This window comes from Loxodonta africana, chromosome 5 (genome assembly GCF_030014295.1).
Source record: "Loxodonta africana isolate mLoxAfr1 chromosome 5, mLoxAfr1.hap2, whole genome shotgun sequence".
Taxonomy (NCBI): Eukaryota; Metazoa; Chordata; class Mammalia; order Proboscidea; family Elephantidae; genus Loxodonta; species Loxodonta africana.
In genome coordinates, this window is record NC_087346.1 from 78,132,150 (window position 1) to 78,158,007 (window position 25,858).

General features: G+C 36.7%; 1 protein-coding gene across 1 annotated transcript in view; it reads left to right on the top strand.

Annotated features, from left to right (window-relative positions):
* The window catches only part of CCDC158 (coiled-coil domain containing 158), a 76,475-nt gene that overhangs the window by 32,715 nt on the left and 17,902 nt on the right, over positions 1–25,858 (top strand). The window contains exons 14-18 of the mRNA XM_064285686.1: positions 1,180–1,338; positions 2,932–3,024; positions 4,946–5,071; positions 23,146–23,306; positions 24,790–24,849. Of these exons, the coding sequence (XP_064141756.1) occupies positions 1,180–1,338; positions 2,932–3,024; positions 4,946–5,071; positions 23,146–23,306; positions 24,790–24,849 (599 nt within the window). The remainder of the gene's footprint in view (positions 1–1,179; positions 1,339–2,931; positions 3,025–4,945; positions 5,072–23,145; positions 23,307–24,789; positions 24,850–25,858) is intronic.

Consider the following 25,858-nt stretch of genomic DNA (forward strand, 5'->3'; position numbering starts at 1 on the left):
AATTGTGCATAAGCAAACACAAAATTTGGGTTATGTTCAAGTCGTTCCCCAATATATCAATCTCTGGAGTAAATTTGCATTTTTTCAAAAAAGAATTGTAACAGAACTGGTTAAAATGGAGGTGAGAAAGTAAAGGACATAAGTAGAAATAGTAAGTACAACTAAGGTAATTGCTATTTACTATCCATAATGAGCTACTGAAATAGTTTTTTAGAATGGTACTTAGGGCATTAAAAGGTTACTGCCTGCTGCTATCATCAGAGATGCTTGCCTCACCTAAAGAAAGATACTCATTGTAGCTTGATGATATTCCCTCCAAACAAAAAGAAGAAAACCTATAAAATTAATCTCTTTCTTTCTGAGGCCTTTTCTGCCCAGTTTAATTAAAAAAATAGAAGAGGAAAAATGATTGCATCTAAAATATGTATTACAATGGCAATAGCTTCTATTTATAGTAAACATTTTTCTCTACGGAAAAAATATTTTAAGAAATAAAGACTGAATAAATTGAGGTCATATTTTAACTTGACTACTATACAGTTATTTTCATCTGCATATTGCATGGTGATTTTTTTATGGAATGAACTGATTTTAATAAAATTTTGTTTAATAACAAAGACTCTTAATACGTATCTCAGTAAGCTCATTCTCATCACTGGACCGCAAGTTACTTGAGGGCAAGAACTGTGTGCCTTGTCTTTATGTCACAGAATCTATAATTGATATTTGTGAAATGAATATTCAACCTTGAAATAAAATAAAAATCCCCAAAAGCTTTAAACAAGTACATCATCTTTAAATCTTTTCTGTCATTTTAAACAAGTTTCAATAAAATTTGCTATGTGATTACCTGTACCCGTTGCCATCCAGCCAGTAACTCGGCCCAATTCACAATAATACTATCTCTTTCATGACAACAAAGTTATTATGTATTTTGTGGATTTCATCAAGTATTTATTAAGCCTAGAAAGAAGTAATAATACTAGTAGTGATGAAAATAAGAGAAAGTACATAGTAACACAGTTCTGATGGTTCTCAACTCCAACTCAAAAGCGGTTAAATGGCATGTGGATTAAATTTATTAGTTCAGAGTTCTTTAAATAAAACTTTTCTATCTCTACATCTCAGCATTTTTATATCAGCAGATTATTTCTGATATTTTCACCTCTGTAATTGAAGGAGAAGCATTTCCTAAAAGAAGAGAAGAATAAACTAAGCCAGGAATTGAATACTGTTGCGACAGAAAAAAACAAGATGGCCGGGGAACTGGATGTCCTTAGATCTCAGGAACGCCGTTTGAAAGAAAAGGTTGCTAATATGGAAGTTGCTCTTGATAAGGTAGCTATTCACTAAATATATAAAGTAGTTACCAACTAAATAGTATTAACTACATAGAGTTGTTCTGAATGTAAGTCCTGTGTCAGTAGCAACTAAGTCTGCTAATTTGTATTGTATTCTAATCACCTAGCACAAAGAAAGACTATATCTTATAGAGAAGGCTCCTCTGAGCCTTAAAAACATAATCATAATGTGTGCTTTTTGCAAAATTATCTTTTTCAGCCTAATACCAACCAAATCCGTTGCCATAGAGTCAATTCCAACTCATAGCAACTCCATAGGACAGAGTAGAACTGCCCTGCAGGGCTTCCAAGGAGTGGCTGGTGGGTAGGAACTGCCAACATTTTGGTTAGCAGCCGAGCTCTTAACCACTGCACCACCAGTTTAGTCTAATAAGATGTGTTAATTTCCTAGGGCTGCCTTAACAAATTACCCCAACTAGATGGCTTAAACACAACAGAAACTTATTCTCTCACAGAAGTCTGAAATCAAGGTGTTGACAGGATTGATTTCTCCTGAAGGCTGTGAGGGAGAATCTGTTCCATGCCTCTCTCCTAGTTCTGCTGGCTGCTAGCAATCTTTGGCAATCCTTGGCTCGTGGACACATCATTCCAATCTCTGTCTTCTTCTTTACATTGCCTTCTCCCCTCCTGTCTCTATAAAGACACACATCATTGGATCTAGGACTCACCCAGTTAATCCAGGACAATCTCATCTCGAGATCTTTAACTTAATTATATCTGCAAAGACCCTTTTTTCAAATAAGGACATGTTCACAAGTGCTAGGCGTTAGGGCTTGGACATATCTTTTTGGGGCTGCAATTCATCCTACTGCACAGGGTCACACAAACAGTCAGATATAAGATATTAGATGTTCCTAATATCCTTAGTGGCCTGAATAAGTACATATGCCTCCATGAGTACCTAACTTACCACCAACAAATGACTTGGGGACTAGGTGGAATACAGTCTATTAATAATATTAATAAAATGATAAACTAACGCTCATGTTTGGCACTTTGCGTGAGTCCAGAAAGTACAGGCAGAGAACACAGCTTAAAGAATGAGAAGGCTGAATGACAGTGTATTATTTGTCATTGCCATTTACTATAGAGGAATCAATCTCCCTTCCTTTCACCTAAAAACTCTGGAAGCCTAAAAATCTACCAAAGTCAGTCCTTGTGATTCGTAAGCAATCAGAGCCTTCCTGCTTAGATAAAACAATCTGTCGTCTCACCTATGCCAGCTTGCTTCTTCATCCTGATACATTGACTGACTTAATGAATTCCAGTTGTGGTGATTTTTATATAAACTTTTATATGTTTGCTCATCTCATCCTTAATTCATTCATTCTTTTGAGTGCCCTCCACATACCAAGTGGTAGGCATATATATGCTGGAGATACGGAGGATAAAGACATGGCCCCAGTTGCTCTCTGTTTACTGAATAAAACAGATAAATAAATAGGTCATTGCAATACAGTGGGCCAAGAGTGGGAGAAGTTTCCTCAAAGAGATGACAGCTCTGCATTTATAGGTTAATAAAAAAAGACAAAGAATCAGTGATAAACCACATGTGGTTGCTTGATTGTAGGCATCTTTGCAGTTTGCAGAATGTCAAGATATAATACAGCGCCAGGAGCAAGAATCTGTGCGTCTAAAACTTCAACATACTTTGGATGTAAAAGTAAGTTTGTTTGTTTGTTTTTTATTATAAATAGTAATTTAAGCAAAAAAATGCCTTTCTCTGATATACTTTTACATTTTCTTCATGTACCTTAAATGCATTCAAGTCTGCTTTCAATGCTGTCTGATACTAGCAGTTATAAAATTTATATGAACATTGTTACATATTGAAGCACTAAGATTTATCGTTAGCTTGTGATATGAGAGTGAAATATGAAAAGACCTGCTTTGGAGATATCTGAGGGAAGAATATTCCATGCACAGGGGTCAAGCAAGTGCAAAGGCCCAAAGCAAGAGAGCATGTTTGGCTTGTTTGGGGAATGGCAAAAGTGATCTAATCTGCGTGACAGACAAAAATATGTGTTTTTTTTTGTTTTTTTTTTTTAAATTTCCTGTTTCTCTTGAACAACTGTATAACTCAGTCTCTCTTGAAGGGGAAATATTGAACAGTAGATCAGAATCCCCAGAGGTGTGTGGTGAGAGGGGTGGGAGACAAGGCCATCTCTTCCCTCAGCTCAGTTATGGCACCTGCCTCACCTCATATGGGCTTCCAGGCCTCAGGGCACAACAAAAAAGAAGATTCTGGGATCATCCTGTCAAATTGTCAAATTTGAGGGTGAATGAAATACCCACTAGAAGCTAGAAAACTCATATTTACTTTCAACTAGGGAGATTTTGAAACTGTGTCTCTGGATTTGAAAGTCCGGTATATTAACTCATTGTGACTCCTGGTCCTTCTCTTTGATATTTTAAAGAGAGGCTAAAAACAGAATAGTAAATCCATGTTACAAAATGCTACTCTCAGATTCTGGGAAAGAATGCAAACTCTGGGTTTACCTTTATTATCTAACTAGTCTCTGGTCATTCATGTAATAATTCAATCATTGGATGCTGTAAGCTAATTTCTAGCACAAGGTTTCCTTTTTTAATTATTCATGAAAGGAAAGAATGTGACAATGTCTGTCTTGCCATTTTCAACGGCTATGGTGATAGCAGTAGCTAGCTGTAGGCTTCTAGTCTTTGCTGGAGTCACTTGAGAATATGAAGCTCTCCCCAGTTCCTGCACTTTTGGAACTAGAAAGAAAATTCAGCAGTATGTAGCAAGAACCATAAGGATGCTCATACCCTTTGTTTCTCAATCCACTCCTAACAATTTCAACAAAATGACATTCATCTGACCCACAAATATATATTCTCAAACATGTTCACCCTAGTACTTTTCATAAGTGTAAAAAAACAAAACGAAACAGCAAAAAAAAAAAGAACCCAAAATGTTCAATACTATGGAATTTGTTTTAAAAATTAAGAGATGTTAAATTGAAAGAATATTATACAGCCCTAAACTAATTGTGAAAACTATATATATTCAACAAATGTTCATTGAATGCCTACTATGTACCAAGCAATGTGCAAAGCACTTCACAAACTGCTCTAACAAGAGAATACGCAGATTGCAACAACCAAAAAAAAAAAATGTGTTTTTTAAGAGTAGTACATTTCCCACTAAAATATATGTCTACTTTCCAGAAGTATATTTTAAAGTTGTAGACATACTTTAAAGCCTCAATAATGGACACTTTCATAGACAAGAGCACTCGATAGATGGAGAGAATCTTTCTCAGTAGTATGCCAGAGCTAGCACGGAGTCTTTTGTCAGAAGTTAGAAACCAGTATAACAGCATCCTAGGTATGTCTTCACGTCTGGAATGCTTTATCAGTCAGAAGTGTGAATGCATCTACCTAAGCGCATGCTTAGTCTTCAGAGTAACTTGGACATCTGGAATCATCTTGCTTAATACTTAACTATGTGTAAGCTCAACATGTAAGACTGAAATGATGCTCAAAAAAGTATATGTTTATATCACAATTCTTTGTATTTATAAGTTGGAAATTATTTTCCTCACATCTGTATTGTTTTCCAGGAACTTCAGGGCCCTGGATACACTTCAAATTCTTCTGTGAAACCACGTCTTCTACAGCCATCATCTGCTGCTCGTTCTCATTCTAATGTACCATCTTCCCAGTCTACAGGCAGCTTCCTGTCACATGTAAGTAACTAGATGTCTTAGTTATCTAGTGCTGCTATAACAGAAATATCATAGTTGGGTGGCTTTAACAAACAAATTTATTTTCTCACAGTATAGGAGGCTAGAAGTCCAAATCCAGAGCACCAGTTCCCAGGGAAGGATTTCTCTCTCTGTTGGCTATAGAGGAAGGTCCTTGTCTCTTCAGCTTCTGCTTCCCATTTTCTCCATGTGTCTTGGCATCTGTCTTCCCTATCTCTGCTTCTTTTGCTTGCTTGTTTAATCTCTTTTGCATCTCAAAAGAGATTGACTCAACACACACCTCATACTAACCCTTCCTCATTAACATAACAAACATAACCCACTTCCAAATGGGATTATACAGGCATAAACCCTAGTGCCATCGAGTAGATTCTGACTCATAGCAACCCTATAGGACAGGGTAGAACAGCCCCGTAGAATTTCCAAGGAGCGCCTGGTGGATTTGAACTGCTGATCCTTTGGTTAGCAGCCATGGCACTTAACCACTACGCCACCAGGATTTCCATACAGGCATAGATGTTAGAATTTACAACACATACTTTTGGGTGACACAGTTTAATCCATAACATTCTATCCTCCAGCCCCCTAAAATTCATATTCTTCCTACATGCAAAACACGTTTACCCCATCACATCATCCCAAAAGTCCTAAATCAACTCCAAGTCCAAAATCTCATCTTCTGAATTATCTAAATCAAATATGGATAAGACTTTAGATGTATTTCATCATGGAGCAATATTCCTCTTCATCAGTGAACCTGAGAAATCTAGAATTCAAGTTACCTGCTTCCAAAGTACAAGGGTAGAACAGGCACAAGGTAGACATTCCCATTTACAAATGGGAGAAATTGGAGGGAAAGCAGGGATAATGGGTACCAAGCAAGTCCAAAACCCAGCAGAAAAAATCACATTAGCTCTCAAGGCTTGAAAATAATCCTCTGTTCTCTGAGACCCTCTGGGCAATGGCCCTGCCCTCCAGACTCTGGGTGTTGGTAATGCCCTTTGGATTCTGTATGGAGGCCCCTTGGCTTTAAGCGGGCCCGTTCTCCTAGTTCATCTGAGTGGTGACCCCAATCCCTCAGCCTCAGCAGGCCCCGTTCTTCTGCCCCTTGGGCGTGGCAGCCCTACCCCCTCAGCTTCGGGTGATGGCTTTATCCCCTGGCACACCTTAGTGGCAACCTAATACTCTAGAACCAAGTTGGTGAAGATCCAACTCTTTGAAACCCAGAAAGCTATGGCCCACCCTTGGAGATCCCAGAGACCATAGCCCCACCCTTTGAAACCAAGAAAGCCTGGCTTCCTGTTCTCCTTCCAACAGTTCTGCTGATCTCCACGTTGCTCCAGAATGGTCCTTTTCTTTTCTTGGAGGACAACAGATGTAGCTCCTTTGGCCTGTTTCCTGCCTGTAGAATTCCAAGAGGCAGACGGCATTATTTCCTTTTATTCTTTCTCTATGACTTTCAGTCTAACTGATGGGTTTTCTACTGTGGTAGTTGGTTAGATCCATCACTCACAGGCTTACCATCTTTAACAAAAGATCGTGTGGCCATGTCTTTGGTGAACATTTTAGAACACATGTCCTTACTTTCCACAAAACATTTGGACATAATTCAGACAAATTCTTTGCCACTGCATAAAAAACATCACCCTTCCTCCATTGTCCAATCACATGTTCATCATTTTCTTTTAAAGCTTCACCAGAAACACATTTAACATCCACATTTCTGGCAACATTCTGCTACTGGTGCTGTATGTATTCTCTAAGACAACAGAAAATTTCTCTATAACTCTTCTCACTTTCTTCTGAGCGTTACCAGAATTACCTTTGACATCCATAATTTTACCAGCAGTCTTTTCAAGACAATTTAGGCTTTTACTGCTAGATACCTTTAAACTCCTCCAGCTTCAACCCATTACCCAATTCCAAAACCACTTCTACATTTTAGATATCTGTTAGAGCAGCACCCTACTCTGCTGGTACCAGATTCTGTTTTAGTTATCCAGTGCTCCTGTAACAAAAATACCACAATTAGGTGGCTTTAACAAACAGAAATTTATTTTCTCATAGTTTAGAAGGCTAGAAATCCAAATCCAGAGCACAGCTATAGGGAAAGGTTTTCTCTTTCTGTCAGCTCTGGAGGAAGGTCCTTATCTCTTCAGCTTATGCTTCCTGGTTTCTTGGAGATGTCCCTATAGCTTGGCATCTATCTTAACCCATCTCTCTCTGCTCCCTTGTTTAATCTCTTTAATATCTCAGAAGAGATTGACTTAAAAAAAAAGACATACCCTAAACTATTCCTGCCTCATCAACATAACAAAAACAGCCCATTCCCAAATGGGATTATAACCACAGGCATAGAGGTTAGGATTTACAACACATTTTTGGAGGAACACAATTTAATCCATAGCATTAGTTTTATAATCCATGAAGCAAATGACATAATATGTAAGTAATGACATACATAATATGTATGTCATTTTAAATTGGAAGAATTTCATTAAAAAATAATGTATCTGTAATTATGGCATTTTCAATTACTGGATATTAGATTTATACATTTTCCTATAAATCCAACAAAGTTTAGATGAGTGAAAATGTTTCCTTTGCTGTTTGTTATTTTCTCTGGGAAAAACAAACATGAACTATTCAGTAGGAGTAATGTTAACAATAATTATTTATTAGCCCTATATTTAATTCTTTGGTTATTTCCATCACAAACATTTCAGGATTACAAAGCAAAAAAAAAAAAAATAAGCATCACTTAAAATGCCAAAGGCAAAATAAGTTGTGTACATTGTTTTTCATGACCTGTATGTGAAATTATTTATAATCATAAAAACTTTACTAACCATAAATAATTTTTATTCCCTTTAGTTGAAATGCTAGCAACTTTAGAACAGTGGTAGTTTAACCTTTCAGGAAAAATGTATGGGTAATATAAAATTCAGGCTTTGTCTCTTCTGAAGATAGATATGTATGGAATCATTAATCCCATAATCAATCAGTGCTCAAGCTCTGACTCTAAAGAAATAAGACTTATTCCACAAATCATACAAGAAAATCAATTTCATTAGTTAAAAGTCTTATGTATGACAGCATGATCATCAGTAGCATAGTAGTTATTATCCCTGTACCATTTAAATGAAAATTATTTAGATCAAATTAAAAGTTGAAATGGAATACTCTCACCTTGCACGTGCATACAGTTTTTAACATTCATGAAACTAATGTAAAATTGTTAAGGTAAAGGTCATATTTTCTTAATCTTTGTGTCCTCAGCATTATGGAGAAGAAAACTATGTTGCATACAGGAAGTAGTCAAAAGTCATTTATTGCTAAAACATGTTTACTGTGTGGAATTTTTTTTTTTGCTCTTTGACATTTAAACCTTGAATTTTATTTCTTTTATTTTTGTTTCTCTGTATTACTTTATTATATTCCCTCCTGAGTTTTCAAAAGAGTTAATACTTTAATCAGTAAGGATTTTTAAAAATAGTATAAAGTTCAGTAAAAAAAGCAGAATATAAAATTTTATATTTTATATAAAACATGATCTCAACTGAGCATCTCAATTGGGCACATGAAGTTTTAAAAAGAAATATACCCAAATATTAACAGTAGCTCCTTCAAGAATATAGGTGAATTTTTTCCCATTTTTTAATATTTCTGTACTTTCCAAATGTTCTACAATGAATTCATTCACCCATTTGACAAATATTTATTACCTACTACATGTTAGGGCAGTGTTCTAGGCACTTGGAACACATCAGTGAACAAAACAAAGAAAAATTGTATATTACTTTTATTGCATAATATTATAAACATTTTTAAGTAAGAGAAATTAATTGTGTAAAGCATGCTTTAAAATCTATTTGGAAAATAGTTTATTTTTAGAATTATTACAAAAATTTTAATTTAATAGACATATACTAGTACTTTTACAGTGATGAATGTAACTCTTTTTATCAAATACAGTCTGTGTATTAAACAGCCAGCAAAACCTACTAGGGTGGCTTTTGGATGATGAAAAGTCATAGAATTTCACAGCTGATCTTTCTACATGACCCTAGAAATCATCTATTCCAGACCCCTCATTACAGGTGAAAAATATGAGGCACAATTTATTTAACTGACTTGCCCAAGGTCACACAAAGTAGTTAGAGAGACATCTGGAACTAGAAGTTGTTGGGTCCCCTAACTCCTACTCAGTTCTTTGTTGTTGTTTGCCTGTTTGTTTAGGTTATTTTGGGAGAGGATTTCAGTTTAATTTTTATCACAATAACATCTACATATTCAAAGTGACCCCGTGTGACAGAGTAGAGGTGCCCCCATAGATTTTCTAAGCTGTAATCTTTACAGGAGCAAATTGCCAGATCTTTCTCCTGAAGAGCCACTGGGTGGGTTCAAACAGCAACCTTTCAGTCAGCAGCCAAGCACTTAACCATTGTGCCAACAGGGTGCTGTGAGCTGAAATCTACTTAATGGCACCTAACAACAACATGTACATAGCTTTAAAGGTAAAATGATTTTATAAGTCTTAAAAAAAAAAAAAAAGCAGTAGTCTTCTGCCCTTCCTCTGCCCATCTCTAAGTTCCAGTCTCTAGAGAGAACCACATTCAACTTCTAATAATACTGATATTATTATTCTATTGTTTAATAGACTATTATATTATTCATTGTTTACTCTTCAGTGCACACATGTGAAGTGTACAGTTGAATTAACACACCCACCATCCAGGTGAAGAAATAGAATATTGCCAGCACCCCAGAAGCTTCATCATGCCCTCCCAATCACTATTCCTTCTTTTTCCCCAGAGGTAACCATTATCCTGACTTTTAACCCCACAAATTAGTTTTACTGTTTTTGAAATTTACATTAATCAATTATATAACACATCTTCTCTAGTGTCTGTCTCTATTGTCAATATGTTTGTGAGATTCATCCACAGTTGTTGTATATAGCTGTATTTGTTCAAAGTTAATGCTGTTTAGTATTCTGTTATATAAACATAGCACAATTTCTTTATCCATTCCAAGAGTGGGCTCTTGTGTTCTTTAGTTCTCAGAATATGGATATTGTTTATTTGGTAGTTTTCTCGCCTCCATTTTCTCAGTTCTCTTTCTGAAATCCCTGAGTCACCTTTTAAAATCACCTTTTAGGTTGATTTTCTAATCTTCTTTACATGTAACTCCTGTTTTCCATCTCTTCATCTTTTATTCCCACCTTTTGGAAATATCCCAAATTTATCTTCTAAGCTTCTATTGAATTTTTTTTCTGTTATCATATATTTTTTTAATTTCTGGGATTCTTTTTTTATTCTCTAAGTTATCCTTTTATGAAGCTTTCTGTTCTTTCATGGATACAGCATGGATACATTTCTGTTTAAGGATGTTAACTTCAATTTGTTTGTTTATTTATGATTTCTCTGTCACCTAAATTATTGATGCCTCTTCAAATTCTATTTTTATCTTCTACTTTTTCTTCTTTTTTTGGATGTCTTTCTCTCCTGTTCCAGCCTTTCCATCAGCACTTTAAGATTTAGGCGTTAAAGAACCGGGTACAAGCTCTATGTCAGGTTAACAGGGTTTGTCATCTGGTAGATGGTTAGGTATTAAGACTGCTTTTTTTTTTTTTTTTGGAGGAATCCAGAAATTATCTACAGGTCTTTTTTTCTTGGTCCTATCAGTTCCCCTAAAGAGAAATTCTCTTGTTCCCGACTTGTAGGTCTAAATCCATCTTCCAGTACTTTGAGAGCTGAGTGGGGGGAGGAATCTGGGATATCTGCTTGTCTGTCTTACAGCCTCACTTAACGCTCATGTTTTCAGTGTGCAGCCTTGACCAGCTATTGCAGGTCCCCTTTGAAGTCTATAGTTTTTGGTTCAACTTCACTTATAAAATAAGCCTCTAAATTCACTCAGGGGAATAGAATGGATTATCACCTAATTATGTGGGGAGAGGCTATGAGATTCTAACAGTTTCTCTGATAGAGTTTCAGCCACTCCTCCCGTTTTGCTGCCCTCTCCCTTATCCCGGCCTTCAGGAGTACATGAGCCTCCAGTTTCTGAGCCTTTCTGGAATGCTCTGATGCAGAGCAGCTTGCTTCTTCTTGTTGACTACCTTCTGTGCAGGTACTTTAAGTTTTAGCTTGATTTGTTTTGCTAAGTCAGTTACAAATTATCCATTTGCTTTGCATCTTCCAAAATTTTGTTATCTTTGCTTATCTAATATTTTCTGTTCTTCTCTATTTATCTTTATTAGTTCCTTTAGTGCTGTTTTAGTGGAGTTTCAGATAGAGCAGAAATAAATGCCAAGTATCATGTTGTTTTTTATCATGTTTAGAAGTAGAATATTACTGTTTGTGCATTGTTCTACATTGCTCCTTCATTTCCTTAAATTTCACCTTTTTACCAAATGTTCCATGATTCTGAGATTTACTCAACACTTATCTGGCAGGCACTGTGAAAAGTATTGTCTGTAGATTATTTCGTTTAATCCCCACAGCCACCCACATGAGGTAAGTGCTATTATTATACCTATTTTACAAATGAGGAAACTGAGGCTTGGAGAAACTAAATGACTTACAAAGAGCTCATACAGCAAAAACAGAGTTGAGCCAAGACTTAACCCAGACATTCTAAGTCTAGAGCCTGTGGTCTTAACCATTATACTGTACTGCCTCTGCACTATACTGCTGACATGCTGTTTATAAAACATAATTTAAATAATTAATGCAATAAATAGATACTGTACCTCAACTGATAGTGTATTTCATTCAGTCTTTGTGAATAAGGATCATATGATTTTTGAACTTCAAAGGTATCTAAAATTATCCAGTTGATTCCCTTTGTGTTATGGGTGAGAAAATAGGAAAATCAGAAAAGTGACATTATGGGACTTGGCCCAAGCTCAAACACCTAGAATATGTATGTATGTATGTATGTATGTATGTGTATGTTTATATACATGCATGCATAGGTGTGTATGTGTATAAACACATACACATGCATACACACGTCATTAGTAATCTGACAGAAGTATTTTAGATTAATATTTCAGATAAAGACTATTATAGCATATAAAAATAAAATATTTCTAGGATGATATAATTTATTTTATATACATATATAATATATATATCAGGTTCTATATACATGCACTGTAATTTGTACTAGTTGTGTTTGATCTTTGCCATTGAGGTGCCTGTGATGTAGGCAGAATTTTTAGCAATACTTTATAATGTGTATCTGGTTTCCTGTCTCTTCCTAGTATTTATATTCCATTTGTTACCGTCTTCTAAAAGGAATACAAATATAAGATGTGGATTTGGTTAGACATTCTGAAAATAGAATAGTCTGATTCAAACTGACTGAGAGCAAGCATTTATTTTTAGCTTTTGTATTTATCTTCTATCTTTGGAGGGTGGAGATAGGACCAGTTGAGAAGCACACACTCTCCCTAGATATCACTGATATTATAACTCATAAGTTTGCCTGTAATGGACTCAAGGCCATTAGAGAGAACAGTATTTGAAGAAGGTCGAACTGTGTTAGATGTATAATTCATGAGTAATTTTGGAAACAAATCTAACATAAAAGTGTTTCAAAGTCAAAATGTAATAGGAAACTAATCAAATCACAAAAAACCTTAAGTTTAACAACAGTATAAGCGTCTATTCTTCTCCCCAAATCAAAATTTACAGCAGCCTTACCCTGCAAATATATGCCCCTTAAAAATAACCTTAATGCGTATCCCAGTCAAAGGACTGGGGTGAAGGAAAACAAGATCCTTTGATGAGATTCAGGAATAGCTTACGTATAGTTAGTTACTTCTTTACCACCTTGACAAGAGTCATCTGTAAATAGTATTTTACAATTGTTTCTTTCCTAGCTATTTTTCTAACTTAAAAGTGTATTTTGCTTATGTTAGAAACCAAAATAGTTTACTTGTGAATTAAACAACAAAGTATTAAAATGAATTAATAAAAGTATTATAAGATGTACAAACATTAAAAAGAAAGATTGATTGTTCTAACTAAATGAAATTTCTTGAGTCACAAAACCACCCTAAGCAAAATAAAAAGAAACCACAAACTAGAAAAACATTTCCAACACATAGAGGGTTAGTATCTGTACTATATGTAGAGAGCTCTTACACTTCCAGAAGGCCAGTTTGCGTACTTTAGTTGTTGGTTTTGTTTCTGTTGTTGATTTGTGACTTAGGAGACCCCATGTGCTACAGAGCAGAATTGCTCCTTAGGGTTTTCTTCGCTATACTCTTTACAGAAGCAGATCACCAGGCCTGTTTCTTCCACAGTGCTGCTGGGTGGGTTCCTGCCACCAGCCTTCCTTTTGGTTACCAGCCGAGCCCAAATGGTTTGTGCTGCTCCAGGACCTTCAGTTTGCCTGCTTTTGAAAGCTCCAGACATTGCACCAGGGACCACTCAAGTGCTACTTCTTCCTCCTCTGCCTCTCCTCCTCCCTTCTGTCCCCAACACTGGAGGGCCCAAAGCAGCAGTTAACTAGTGAAGAAGACTAAGGCAAAAAAGGAAAAGAAACTAACTCCCTTCCTTCACTGAAGCCTTCCAAATCTGAAGCAGCCCTCTCAGCTCATTCTATAAATTCATACATTAAAAAAAAAAAAACAGGAGAGAAATACATCCAAATGTTAACAGTGTGTTTGTCTTCTGGCAGGTGGGGGTTTTTTTTTTTTTTAATCACGTATTTTTAATTTTTTAGAAATGAACATAATGATACCTGTATAATTAGAACAAAATAGATATAATCAGAAAAAATTAGTAAGTTTTCATAATGACCCCTCAAAAATTAAATTTGTTGTCTATAAACTAGCATCTACTGGGCAAATAATTCTTCAGACATATGCTCTTGTATGGTATAATTTCACTTGCAGCCTTGGGCTCTCTAAGAATTCTCTTGTATTAAGTTGTTGAAAATTCAAAATTTATTATTTTTCATCAAAATAAATGACATCTTAATAAAAAAAATGGCTGTCATTGATTTAAATAATCTGAGAAGCTGGACTATATGAAGAAGAACGGGGCATCAGGATTGGAGGAAGACTCATTAACAACCTGCGTTATGCAGATGACACAGCCTTACTTGCTCAAAGTGTAGAGGACTTGAAGCACTTTCTGATGAAGATCAAAGACCACAGCCTTCAGTATGGATTACATCTCAACATAAAGAAAACAAAAATCCTCACAACTGGACCAATGAGCAACATCATCATAAACAGAGAAAAAAATTGAAGTTATCAAAGATTTCATTTTACTTGGAGCCACAATCAACAACCACGGAAGCAGCAGTCAACAAATCAAAGGATGCATTGCATTGGGCAAATCTGCTGCAAAGGACCTCTTTAAAGTGTTGAAAAGCAAAGATGTCACCTTGAAGACTAAAGTGCACCTGACCCAAGCCATGCTGTTTTCAATAGCCTTGTAGGCATGTGAAAGCTGGACAGTGAATAAGGAAGACTGAAAAAAGAATTGACACCTTTGATTTACGGCAATGGTGAGGAATGTTGAATATACCATGGACTGCCAAAAAAATGAAAAAATCTACCTTGGAAGAAGTACAGCCAGAATGCTCCTTAGAAGCAAGGATGGTGAGACTTCATCTCACATATTTTGGACACGTTATTAGGAGGGATCAGTTCCTGGAGTAGGACATCATGCTTGGTAAAGTAGAGGGTCAGCGAAAAAGAGGAAGACCCTCAACAAGATGGATCGACACAGTGGCTGCAACAATGGGCTCAAGCATAACAATGAATGTGAGAATGAGGCAGGACCCGGCAGTGTTTCATTCTGTTGTACACAGGGTCGCTATGAGTCAAAACTGACTTGACAACAACAACAACAATGGGTCAGTCTCTTTATATACATTATTTCTAATCTTCACAATAATCCAGCAAGACAGATTGTATTATCCCCATTTTTAAAATGAGGAAGCAGGCACTCAGAGGTAAAGTTGCCCAGGGCCATTGTGAGCTGGTAAGGCACGGGAGCCAAGATTAGTACTCTCGTCTGTTTGATTCTAATCCCATGTTATAGCTTGTTGCACAAGTGTTTCCAGATAATTTATGTGTCCTTTGTCACTTTCTGTGTTTGTATTTAATGGGATAGGAAGAAAACTTCTGGCCCACTCTCTCAACTTGCACAGAATTGGTGTACAGAATTGGATTAGTTATAATCCTTGGTTTATGACAAATTCCCATTTTTGATCTCTACATAACTTTATTAAGGTTATTTGTTTAACATAATATTGAATACAAGTGAACCCACTGCCCAGCTTGACAGCTAGAACATTACCGATACCTTTTCTCTGTGCTTCTTGCCATCTCACCCATTTACCTTCTCACAAGAAATAACCACTGTCCTGTATTTTGGATATATTACTAATATATAAGGAAGCCATGGGTAGTGCAAATGGTTAATGCATTCAGCTGCTAACTGAAATGTTGGAGGTTCTGCTCTACCCAGAGATGCCTCCAAAGAAAGGCCTGGCAACCTTCTTCCAAAAAATCAGCTATTGAAAATCATATGGAGCACAGTTCCACTCTGACAGACATTGGGTCACCATGAATTGGAATCAACTCAGCAGCAACTGGTCAGTAACATAAACAGGTGTTCAGTATAAAACTTCAACAGTACAAAGGTAGAAAGTGTCCTTTGCCCCGTCCTCAGTCTCACCACCCTCCTCGGAGTTAACCACCGTCAACCCGCAAGCCTTCTTTTGAGCATTTGCATTTATACATGATGCATTTGCACATTTTATATATATATATATATATATATATATATATATATATATATATATAGTTAAATACATACACACATCTGTAGATTTTTAATATAAGTGGAATTATAGTATATGTATTGTTTTGCAACTTGACTTCTTTTACACTAAATATTTCCTTGAGGTCTTTTTCCACATGTAAGTCTAGGGTGCCAAATTTCCTAAACTTTACTGATATGTGAGAGCAGAGTTTGTAGTTATTCTACATTGTCTGTTTTGGTTCCACGACCTTCAGGGGACCTTTGTGACATTTGAACTAAATACACATGGTATCTGGAGATAGGTCCTATACCTCAGCGTGTAACAAAACCCTTTACATAAAGCAGGATATATATATATATGGCTCCACAAATATTTATCTGTTAAATGGTTAACATTTGTTAAAATTATGTCAAGTTTTCTTTTCCTTCAATTAAAAATAATAATAATGTAGATTGCAAAGAAAAATAATTACACCTAATCCTTGCTTATTGGCAATCTTGTTTTCCAACATTTCAAATTTATGACAATAGTAAAAAATCTACTATCCAACTATCGTTTTTGCATTAATGAGGCAACAGGCATGGCAACAACAGCTGCGAAGTGTCCCCTTCCTCGGGAAGCTGGGCTGCACTGCCGCTTGCCCTCTGCTTCCTCCTGCTAGTGGAAGCGCCAGGTCCAGCTGCAGTGGGGCTGGCCCCCTCTGTGGCCACAGCCTCCAGGCTGATGCACTGGCAGCACCAAGCCAGTAGACACCTGTTCTGAGTTCCTAGCTCCTATGAGGCCTGAGGCCCTGGAGTTCAAAATTACTGTAGGGTGGTGTCTTAGTCGTCTAGTGCTGGTATAACAGAAATACCACAAGTGGATGGCTTTAACAAAGAGAAATTTATTTTCTCACAGTCTGGTAGGCTAGAAGTTCAAAATCAGGACTTTAGCTCTAGGGGAAGGCTTTCTCTGTTGGCTCTGGAGGAAGGTCCTTCTCATCAATCTTCGCCTGGACTAGGAGCTTCTCCATGCAGGAACCCTGGGTCCAGAGGAAGCACTTGGCTCCCAGTGCTGCTTTCTTGGTGGTATGAGGTCACCAACTTTCTGCTCACTTTCTTTTCCTTTTATCTCTTGTGAGATAAAAAGTGGTACAGGTCACACCCCAGGGAAACTACACTGGATCAGGGATGTGACCTGAGCAAGGGTGTTACATTCCACCCTAATCCTCTTTAACCATAGGCAGAGATTATGATTTATAACATGTAGGAAAATCACAAAATGGAGGACAAACACACAATACTGAGAATCATGGCCTAACCAAGTTGACGTGTATTTTGGGGGGACACAGTTCAATCCATGACAGGTGGGAAGGGAGGAAAGAAAGAAGCATCAGAGAGGGTGTTTGAAAGAAATGCCTGCAAGTTTAATGACATCCCAAAGTGAACCAAACTGGGCCTTAAGCCTCCAGCTCAGTGGTGCCAGGTACGCGGGGACCAGGCTCCCACTGCCCTTGAAGGAAGTCCTGAGCCTGGGTGTCTTGCCAGGCCTGGAGAGCAAAGCAGACTCTGCGATCGTGAACAAAAGGTTTGCAGGGGTGGGAGTGGAACCCTGGAGGTGGCTTCATGAGGGAATCCCTGACCCAGCACGGGAGGAAGGCAAAATGGTTACACTGTAGGCCTTCCGGGCACACAGCCTAGCTTTATCCATCTTTGTCTCCTCCAAGCCTCCTTCTCTGCAGAGGAATAATCCATAACTGAACTCATCAGAGTGATAAGCACATCAGTAAGTCCTAGCTGTTATTATTTCTATGAATATATTTTCTAAATAAAAAAAACTGGACAAATAGATGGCCTGAAAACAGAAAAAAAAAAATCCTCCGTTTTCACATAACAACAATTTTCATGTAACGGCCTGGTCTTTGCAACCTAACCATGTCGATAAGTGAGGAGTGGGTGTACACTTTTTAAATAATGAAACTAATACTTCATTTAAGCACATGGTTATAGCAAAGAAATACTTTATTTAAGCAGAAGTTATAAAATGTACTGAGATGTAGTTTTCAGGCTCTGTACCTTTACCCTTATTTATACTACTCACTGTTTATTTTGCTCATTGTGTAAATATTTAATTTTCTGAGATTAAAATAAGACTTCTGAAAAACTTTGACCCTTTCTAAATACCGTGTTATCCTCTTCCAAATGTTTCCTCACTTGTATTAATCTTACTGGAAAAACTAAAAGGAGAATTATCTTTTTCCTGGCTCATGGTAGATTCAGTCGTAGAGCCAATGTATTACCTTTATTTGAATGTCACTGTTGGAGGTATTGTGTAAAAAATATGAAGGTAAATGCTTTCCCTGTATAGCAGAATTCCACAGAAAAAGGTAAAATGTTGAATATGTTTCTCCCTTAAAAGAAGTGGCTTGAAAAACTACTATTTGAAAATGAAGAGGAAATAGGTTTTTGACTTCTTCCATGTAATTTTTTTCCTGCAGCTTAAGAAAAGAAAAGAAAAAAAAAAATGAAGAGGAAATAGGTTTTTGACTTCTTCCATGTAATTTTTTTCCTGCAGCTTAAAAAAAGAAAAGAAAAGAAAATACCTCTACTTATATTAAGACGCACATAGTAGCTAGGATGCAAAATTAGCCCCGATCACTGTTTGTGGTTCTACTCTGTATAGATATGACATTATGCTACATATAATATGGCATTATATTCCAAGTCAGAGCATCTATCTGGTGATCCTAGATCACTGAATATGATGCATATAAAATACTTTATATGTTCTTAATAGTAAGTGGGGAGGGAGGTAGAAAATAGCTTTTTTGAATACTTACTATGTGCACATTAAGTACTTCTCATTTCTTATACAGTCCTTGCAAAGAAAGAGTATTTTCCTCATTTTTACAAATGAGGAAACTGAGACTTAAAGAATTCCCTTGTTAGAATGAAATTAACTTTTTATGCATTTGTCTCCCATATTAAGCTCTATGGTCTCTGTAGGAGAAGCCCATGTTATTTTATCATTTGACTCTAGTTCCTAAAAAAGTGTCTGCACATAGTAAATGTTCAGCAAATTTTATTGAACTGTGAAAGGTAATTTGCCCTTGTTCCCTGTGGCCCTAAAGGCGTGGAACTATGGCCAGGAATAGAAGTTGTATAAAGGCTGATTCAGTTTAGTAAGCCTTTCTTTCAAAAGGTTAAGGCAATACTTTTGTGTTGGGAAAAGCAATTCCAAATATGAGTGAAGTCAGCACAACTTGACCAAAGTAAATAAAAACACTAAGAAGTACATGAGAAAAAGGGACAATTTCAATAAACGCTATAACATACAATTTTGTAACAACAGTAAAAACAACCCAAAAAATATGCATGTGGTTACATAGATAGATGTGACTACAAATATGTGTATAGGAAGGCATATGCGAGTAAATGCATGTGTGTGTATAGGAATAACTGTAGGCATAGGTATACACGTTTGTGTGTGCTGCATATGTATCCACATGTATAATAAACCACATAGGGGGCACAGTTACAGAGGATTCCTAGATATATCCAAATAACGTGTAGGATTGGTTTACTGGTCAAAATGCTTGGGACTATAGGGTCGAGAGACAACTTAGTTAATTGGCATAACATAATTCACAAAGATAATGTTCTAATCCAAGTTTGGTGAGTAGTATCTGGGGTCGTAAAAGCTTGCAAGTGGCCATCTAAGATAAAACTATTGGTCTCTACTTGTATGGCACAAAAGGGAATGCAGGAAAGCAAAGGCTCAAAGAAGAAGCTAGTCTACAGGACCAATAGCCTACATGAATCACAACCTCTTCAAACCTGAGACCAGAAAAAGTAGATGGTGCCCAGCTACCACTACCAACCGTTCTGACCAGGAACACAGTAGAAAGTCTCGAACAGATTATGAGAAGAATGTAGAACAAAACTCAAATTCCTAAAAAAGGCCAGAGCTACTGGACCAATAGAGACTAGAGGAACCCCCAAGGCTATTGCCCTATGATTCCCCTTGAACTTGGAATTAAAGCTATTTGTACAGGTCACCTTTCAGCCAAATAATAGACTGGCTTATAAAATAAACAATATCACCCATGAGTAATGTGTTCCCTTAAGCAGTTAACTATATCTAAAACCAAATGGTCAGCAGTTACCCAGAAGCAAAGATGAGAAAGCAAAGAGGGGAAGGAAAGCTAGAGGAATGGAAACAGAACAGGCACAGAAATAATAAGAAAGCTGACACATTGTAAAAATTTTAACCAATGTCATGGAATAATTTGTATAAAAATTGTTAAAAGGAACCTAATTTTCTATATAAACTTTCACCTAAACCACAATAAAATATTATATTAAAAAAAAGATTAAGGCTACATAAAAATTAAATAGCCTCCTTAATTTTTTTGTGAACAAGCAAAGGCAGACAAGCATACTGCTGGGATGCCAGAGCTCTTTTCCACTGTACCACACTGCCTGTCTATTCCTTATTACCTCAAGAAATAGGTTAGGAAATGGTACTGCATTTATATTAGTATCTCTGTAGTAGACTTAAAGATTCCCAGGGGGCATTCAGCTTATAAATCAATCCTTGTTTAATGCTTCTGAATTTGAGATAATTGCTCTCAATTATGTGATATGTGAATTACCTTCTGAAATAACCAGATGATAAGTATGTTGAGGTCAGGGGCTCAACTATATGACTTAATCCTCACTCATTCTGTAATTTTGCTATTTGGTGATCCTTAATCTGGACATTTCATGGCATATGGATCATATTTCCTTATAAGTATATTCTGTGATAGAATTGGTCCATATACCACAGTGGAAAAGATCATGGGCTTTGAGGTCACACAGATGAGTTTTTATCCCAGCTTTTCTGTCTACCACTCATGTAATTTTGAACAAATTATTTAACTCGCATTTGGTTTTTTTTTGGTTCTCTTTGCCTCAGTTTCCTCCTCTCTGAAACGGAGGTAATGATCTCTTTCTTATTGGGTGGTTTTGAAGATGAAAGTTTAAATGAGATAACATACAGAGTGCCTGGTTCATGATAAGCATTAGATAAATTGTGCCTCTATTCATTATCTTGACAGTCTGAAATGATGAGTCAGGTCTATGAAGATAAAGTTGATTGGGATAAATGTACTCTTTAGCTTGATACTAAATACCCAACAAAACACGGTCCTGGACATGAAGGATGAGGCTTATCAATAACATGTGGAAAAAGCATAGGAAACTTCAGTTGATCGTCTGCTCTGACTGAGCCAGCAGTTCTGTGGCACGAAGTAAGGTTATAAGTATGGCATCCAGATCTGCTCTGGTCAGAATGTCTCAGAATATTATATTTCATTTTGGACCTGACAGTTTAAGAGAATCATTGATTAACCAGAGTCTGCTAGAAGAAGCGCAAGCAGAGTGGTGAAGGAACATGAGCCCAGGCCACAGGAGAAGTAGAGGAAAAGCTCACCACGGGGTGTGTGTAGGAGAGCAGGGTGGGGAAAGAAGGCTGGAGCGATAAAGCAAGTGTCTGTTTCTGAAATATCACGTTGGACATGTTTCCTGTGACTCTAAGGAGAAGGAACTATGATCAGGGATGGAAGCTATATGGAGACAGATTCAATTTAGTAAGCCTGCCTTTCAAAAGATTAAAGCCATATAAAAATTAAACTGCCTGCTGTGGTTTTTAATGAACAGGCAAAGGCCAAACAAGCACGCTGCTGGGATGCCAGAGGGAGTGGAACTCATCATCACTACCGATTTGTGGCTGGGCCAGAACTAGGTGATCTTCAGAATCCCTCCATGTAAATGTAAAAAATTACATTTTTGTAATTCTAGGCACAAATTATGGGCTGTTTGCAATTTAAAATACAAAGATGATAATGTGCAAAGACTGTGATAATCAGACCAATTTCTTGCCTCAATAGAGCTTGCCTTTTCACTGGAGGAGCAATACACATTTCAGAAGTTTAAGAAAATGTAAGGATGAGGTCACCAAAGAATATCAAAGGGCTGATTATGTGTAATTGCTAAACGAATGATAGAAATGAGTAATTTTCAACCATAAATGTCTCGTAAACCACCAGTCACTCCTAAAGAACCTGGATGCCGTGATAACAAAAAAAGACACATTTGTGTATTTGTAGGATTATACTGATCACTTATATTAAATGTCAGGGATTTAAAACTTAACGATATTGCCAAAACTTATTAAATAACTTTCTACAGAGCAGAATATATGAGGGTCTAGGTGCGGCATTGAAATTTCAAGGTTAGAACTAAGGTGACTGAAGATTGCAATAGGATAAAGTTATTTTATAAATGTATAAAATTTTATTCCATATTGGCTATTATGGCTACCAGGCCTAGAACAACAACGAAAGCAGTATTGGGTAAAATTGAATCTTTACTTGAACATCTTCAGCTGGATGTTATATGTGGCTTATCAGTGAGGGTTGGGAATGGAGAGAAAGGAAGTGTATCATTTATCATCAGCTCTTGGTTGGCGTGGACTCTGAAAAGCCCAAAGAACAAAAATTTTGCAGTATCCATGTTCAGCCACTAAGCTGTGTGGTGCATGTAACCCTAAAGTGGGCATGAACACCTTGGACTGGAATAACTTGATGATGCATATTGGCTCTTGCTGGGAAAGTCCTCCAACAGAGTCCACTTGCTCACCAGCCAACTTGACTATCAGCTGGCTTCCCCTCTTAACGTGCCTATTGAGAATGTACTTCTTGTAATTATTCCTTGGAGGGACGCTAGATATCAGTCTGAAAATACTTTCATATTTTTCTCAAATGCCAAATAACACAGTTTTTAAAAGTTGGATGTCCCTTTCCTCATCAGTAAAACGTGGGAAATCTCTAAAGAGTTCCTTACTTCCAAAATTCTGTAGATTTATAAAATTAGTTTAGCCCTAAAGCATTGAAATTATTTCACCTGAATGTAGTAGAAAATGTTTAATTACATGGTAAGGATGTTCATATTATGTTGTTAAAAAATTTTTAAAGGGTTTAAAAAAGATATGTATAGTTTGATCACATATATGTGTATGAATATATGTACACACATGCATATATAAATTAGATATAGTACTATATTGATTGTTGATTGGTTATTATTGATTATCTGCAGGTAGTAAGATACAGGCAATTTTTGTTTCCTTTTTTTTGCTTCTCCATGATTTGTAATTACTTGGATTAATTTTATAATAGGAAATGGCATGTAAATCTGGAAAAATAAAGTGTCTTTGTTTTGTGAATTATTTTAATTCAGCACTCTGTGAAATCTAACACACTGAAGGAAGATCCAACAAGAGACCTGAAACAGCTTCTCCAAGAGTTGAGAAGTGTGATCAATGATGAACCCTCTGTGCCCCTGAGCAAGTCTGAGGATGATGGGAGAACACCATCTCTAGGAGGCCTGTACGTGGCTGTGTAAGACTGACGTGTCTTTCAGAATGGGAAAGCTTCTCTCATGAATGGTTTGCCATTAGGTTTTCCACTTGTCACTCTCAGGGAGGTTGAGGTTTAAGTAAATTGAGGAGTGTCTGATATTACCAAGAAAGACAGTATGAGAGTGGAGGAGTTCAGTAAAAGTAAAGCAACTTGACATCAAAAGAAAATAGTGTAGTCATTTTATTCAGAAAGTAGTCAGTGCAAGATGGCACCCAAAGTTACATGTGTGTGGTCGTTCATAATTCTCACATGAGAATTATTTGATTATCGCGACAACCGTTTAAGACAGGCAAGGCAGGGTTTATTTATCCCATTTTACAAACATGAAAAACAAGTTTCAAAAGGTTAATTGACTTGCCTGCAGCCATACAGTTCTAGTTCTAAAACTAGAACCCTGGGAAGCTACATAATCCACCAGGTATAACAAGTAGGAAAGGCCTTGGTCCTCTAGGTATTTCATACCAAATTAATAAAAAAGTCAGACCCAAAGAGGAGTCAGCCAGTTCACCAGCCCTTCCCTGTACACACCTGCAGGAAGCAATGAAATTTTCATATTTTTTCTTTTACTGTGTATTATTATTCAGATTAACTTATCTTAAAGCATTTGAATATGGTATTTTTTTAGTTTAGTGTTATAATCATTATTGTAATATTTATTATAAGACAAATGTCTAAAAGCAATACTTTCTGAAACAATATTTACATGTAAACAATCTCCAGTTCCGTAAGATGTTTAGTTGCTGTATATTAGCCCCAGGTGTCAAAATATTAGCTGAATTTATTGAATTGTTATTAATAGTAGTATTAATATTAATCACAAGATATTGGTAACAGCCCAGTTATCTAGCACAACATTGCATTCTCTGAATCACTTAATTTCAGAAATGTCTTATCTACGCCTTCAAAGAATACTAATATTTGCAAGGCACTTTTCTTTTTGCCATAACTCTATAATATGCCTTCTAAGCAAGGGTAGTAGTATTCAGTTCGTTTGACAGATGAGGAAATTTAGGCATAAGTTGCCCTGTCTCTTCCTATCAAACAGACAGGCAAAGCCAGAAGTAAAAGTGAGAGCCCCTAACTCCTAGCATTAATCATTACACAAGACTATCATGGCTTCCCTGATCAAGTTTCCATCACTAATTATTGACTTGAGTTGTATTGCACTGTATTGAACATGAACGTATTTGGTTCCTGCCTTTAGAAAGTTTATGTTAATTTGCAGTAATCCTATAAAAGAGCTTGTGGCCAACACCTAAACTCACAGAAGAAAAGCATTTTTAAAGGCTACTTTTTTTACTGAAGGGGTAGCACCTTGCAAAATTTGCTTGGAGGCCTAAAATGTACTGTTGTGGCTTAACAGAGGCTTAACTACATATGAGCAATTGACTGTTCTAAAAATACATGAAATCTGGAAGTTGTTCTTTATACAATTAACTGAGAGTCAGATTTGTCTATACAGAAATGAAAGAGTAAGAGATTGTATCACTGAATCAAGCCTGAGAGCAGAGATATGCCATAGGTAAGAATAATCTGAGATTCTGAATGAAATTAATTTTCTGTGAATTTCATATGTGGCCAGGTAATTTAGGAATTCTGTTTGGACAGTTTGCAAGAGAATTGATGGGCATATTGGGTTCATTAAAGGAAAATTGTTACATTGTCTAATTCAAACTAAAGAGGATTTCAATGGAATCTAAAATAATTTAACCAAAAAAACCCCAAACCTGCTGTCATCAAGCTGATTCCAACTCATAGTGACCCTATTGGACAGAGTAGAACTGCCCAATAAGGCTTCCAAGGCTGTAATCTTTAAGGAAGTAGACTGCCATATCTTTCTCCCATGTATCGGCGGGTGGGTTCAAATTACCAACCTTTGATTTGCAGTCAAGCACTTAGACACTGAGCCACCAGGGCTCCTTAAAATAATTTACTTTCTGGAAATTAACTTCATAGGAGTTTTTGCTTATCTTAATTTTTTTTTATGTTTACCCATATAAAGATATTTATATGGTGGTATTTTTTTAGTAAAAAAGCTACTACATTTTACTTGGATCCACAATCAACAGCCATGGAAGCAGCAGTCAAGAAATCAAAAGATGCATTGCATTGGGTAAATCTGCTGCAAAGGACCTCGTTAAAGTGTTGAAGAGCAAAGACGTCACCTTGAAGGCTAATGTCCACCTGACCCAAGCAATGGTATTTTCAATCGCATCATATGCATATGAAAGCTGGACAATGAATAAGGAAGACCGAAGAAGAATTGATGCCTTTGAATTGTGGTGTTGGCGAAGAATACTGAATATACCATGGACTGCCAAAAGAACGAACAAATCTGTCTTGCAAGAAGTACAACCAGAATGCTCCTTAGAAGCAAGGATGGTGAGACTGCGTCTTACATACTTTGGACATGTTGTTAGGAGGGATCAGTCTCTGGAGAAGGACATCATGCTTGGCAAAGTATAGGGTCAGCGGAAGAGGGGAAGACCCTCAACCAGGTGAATTGACACAGTGGCTGCAACAATGGGCTC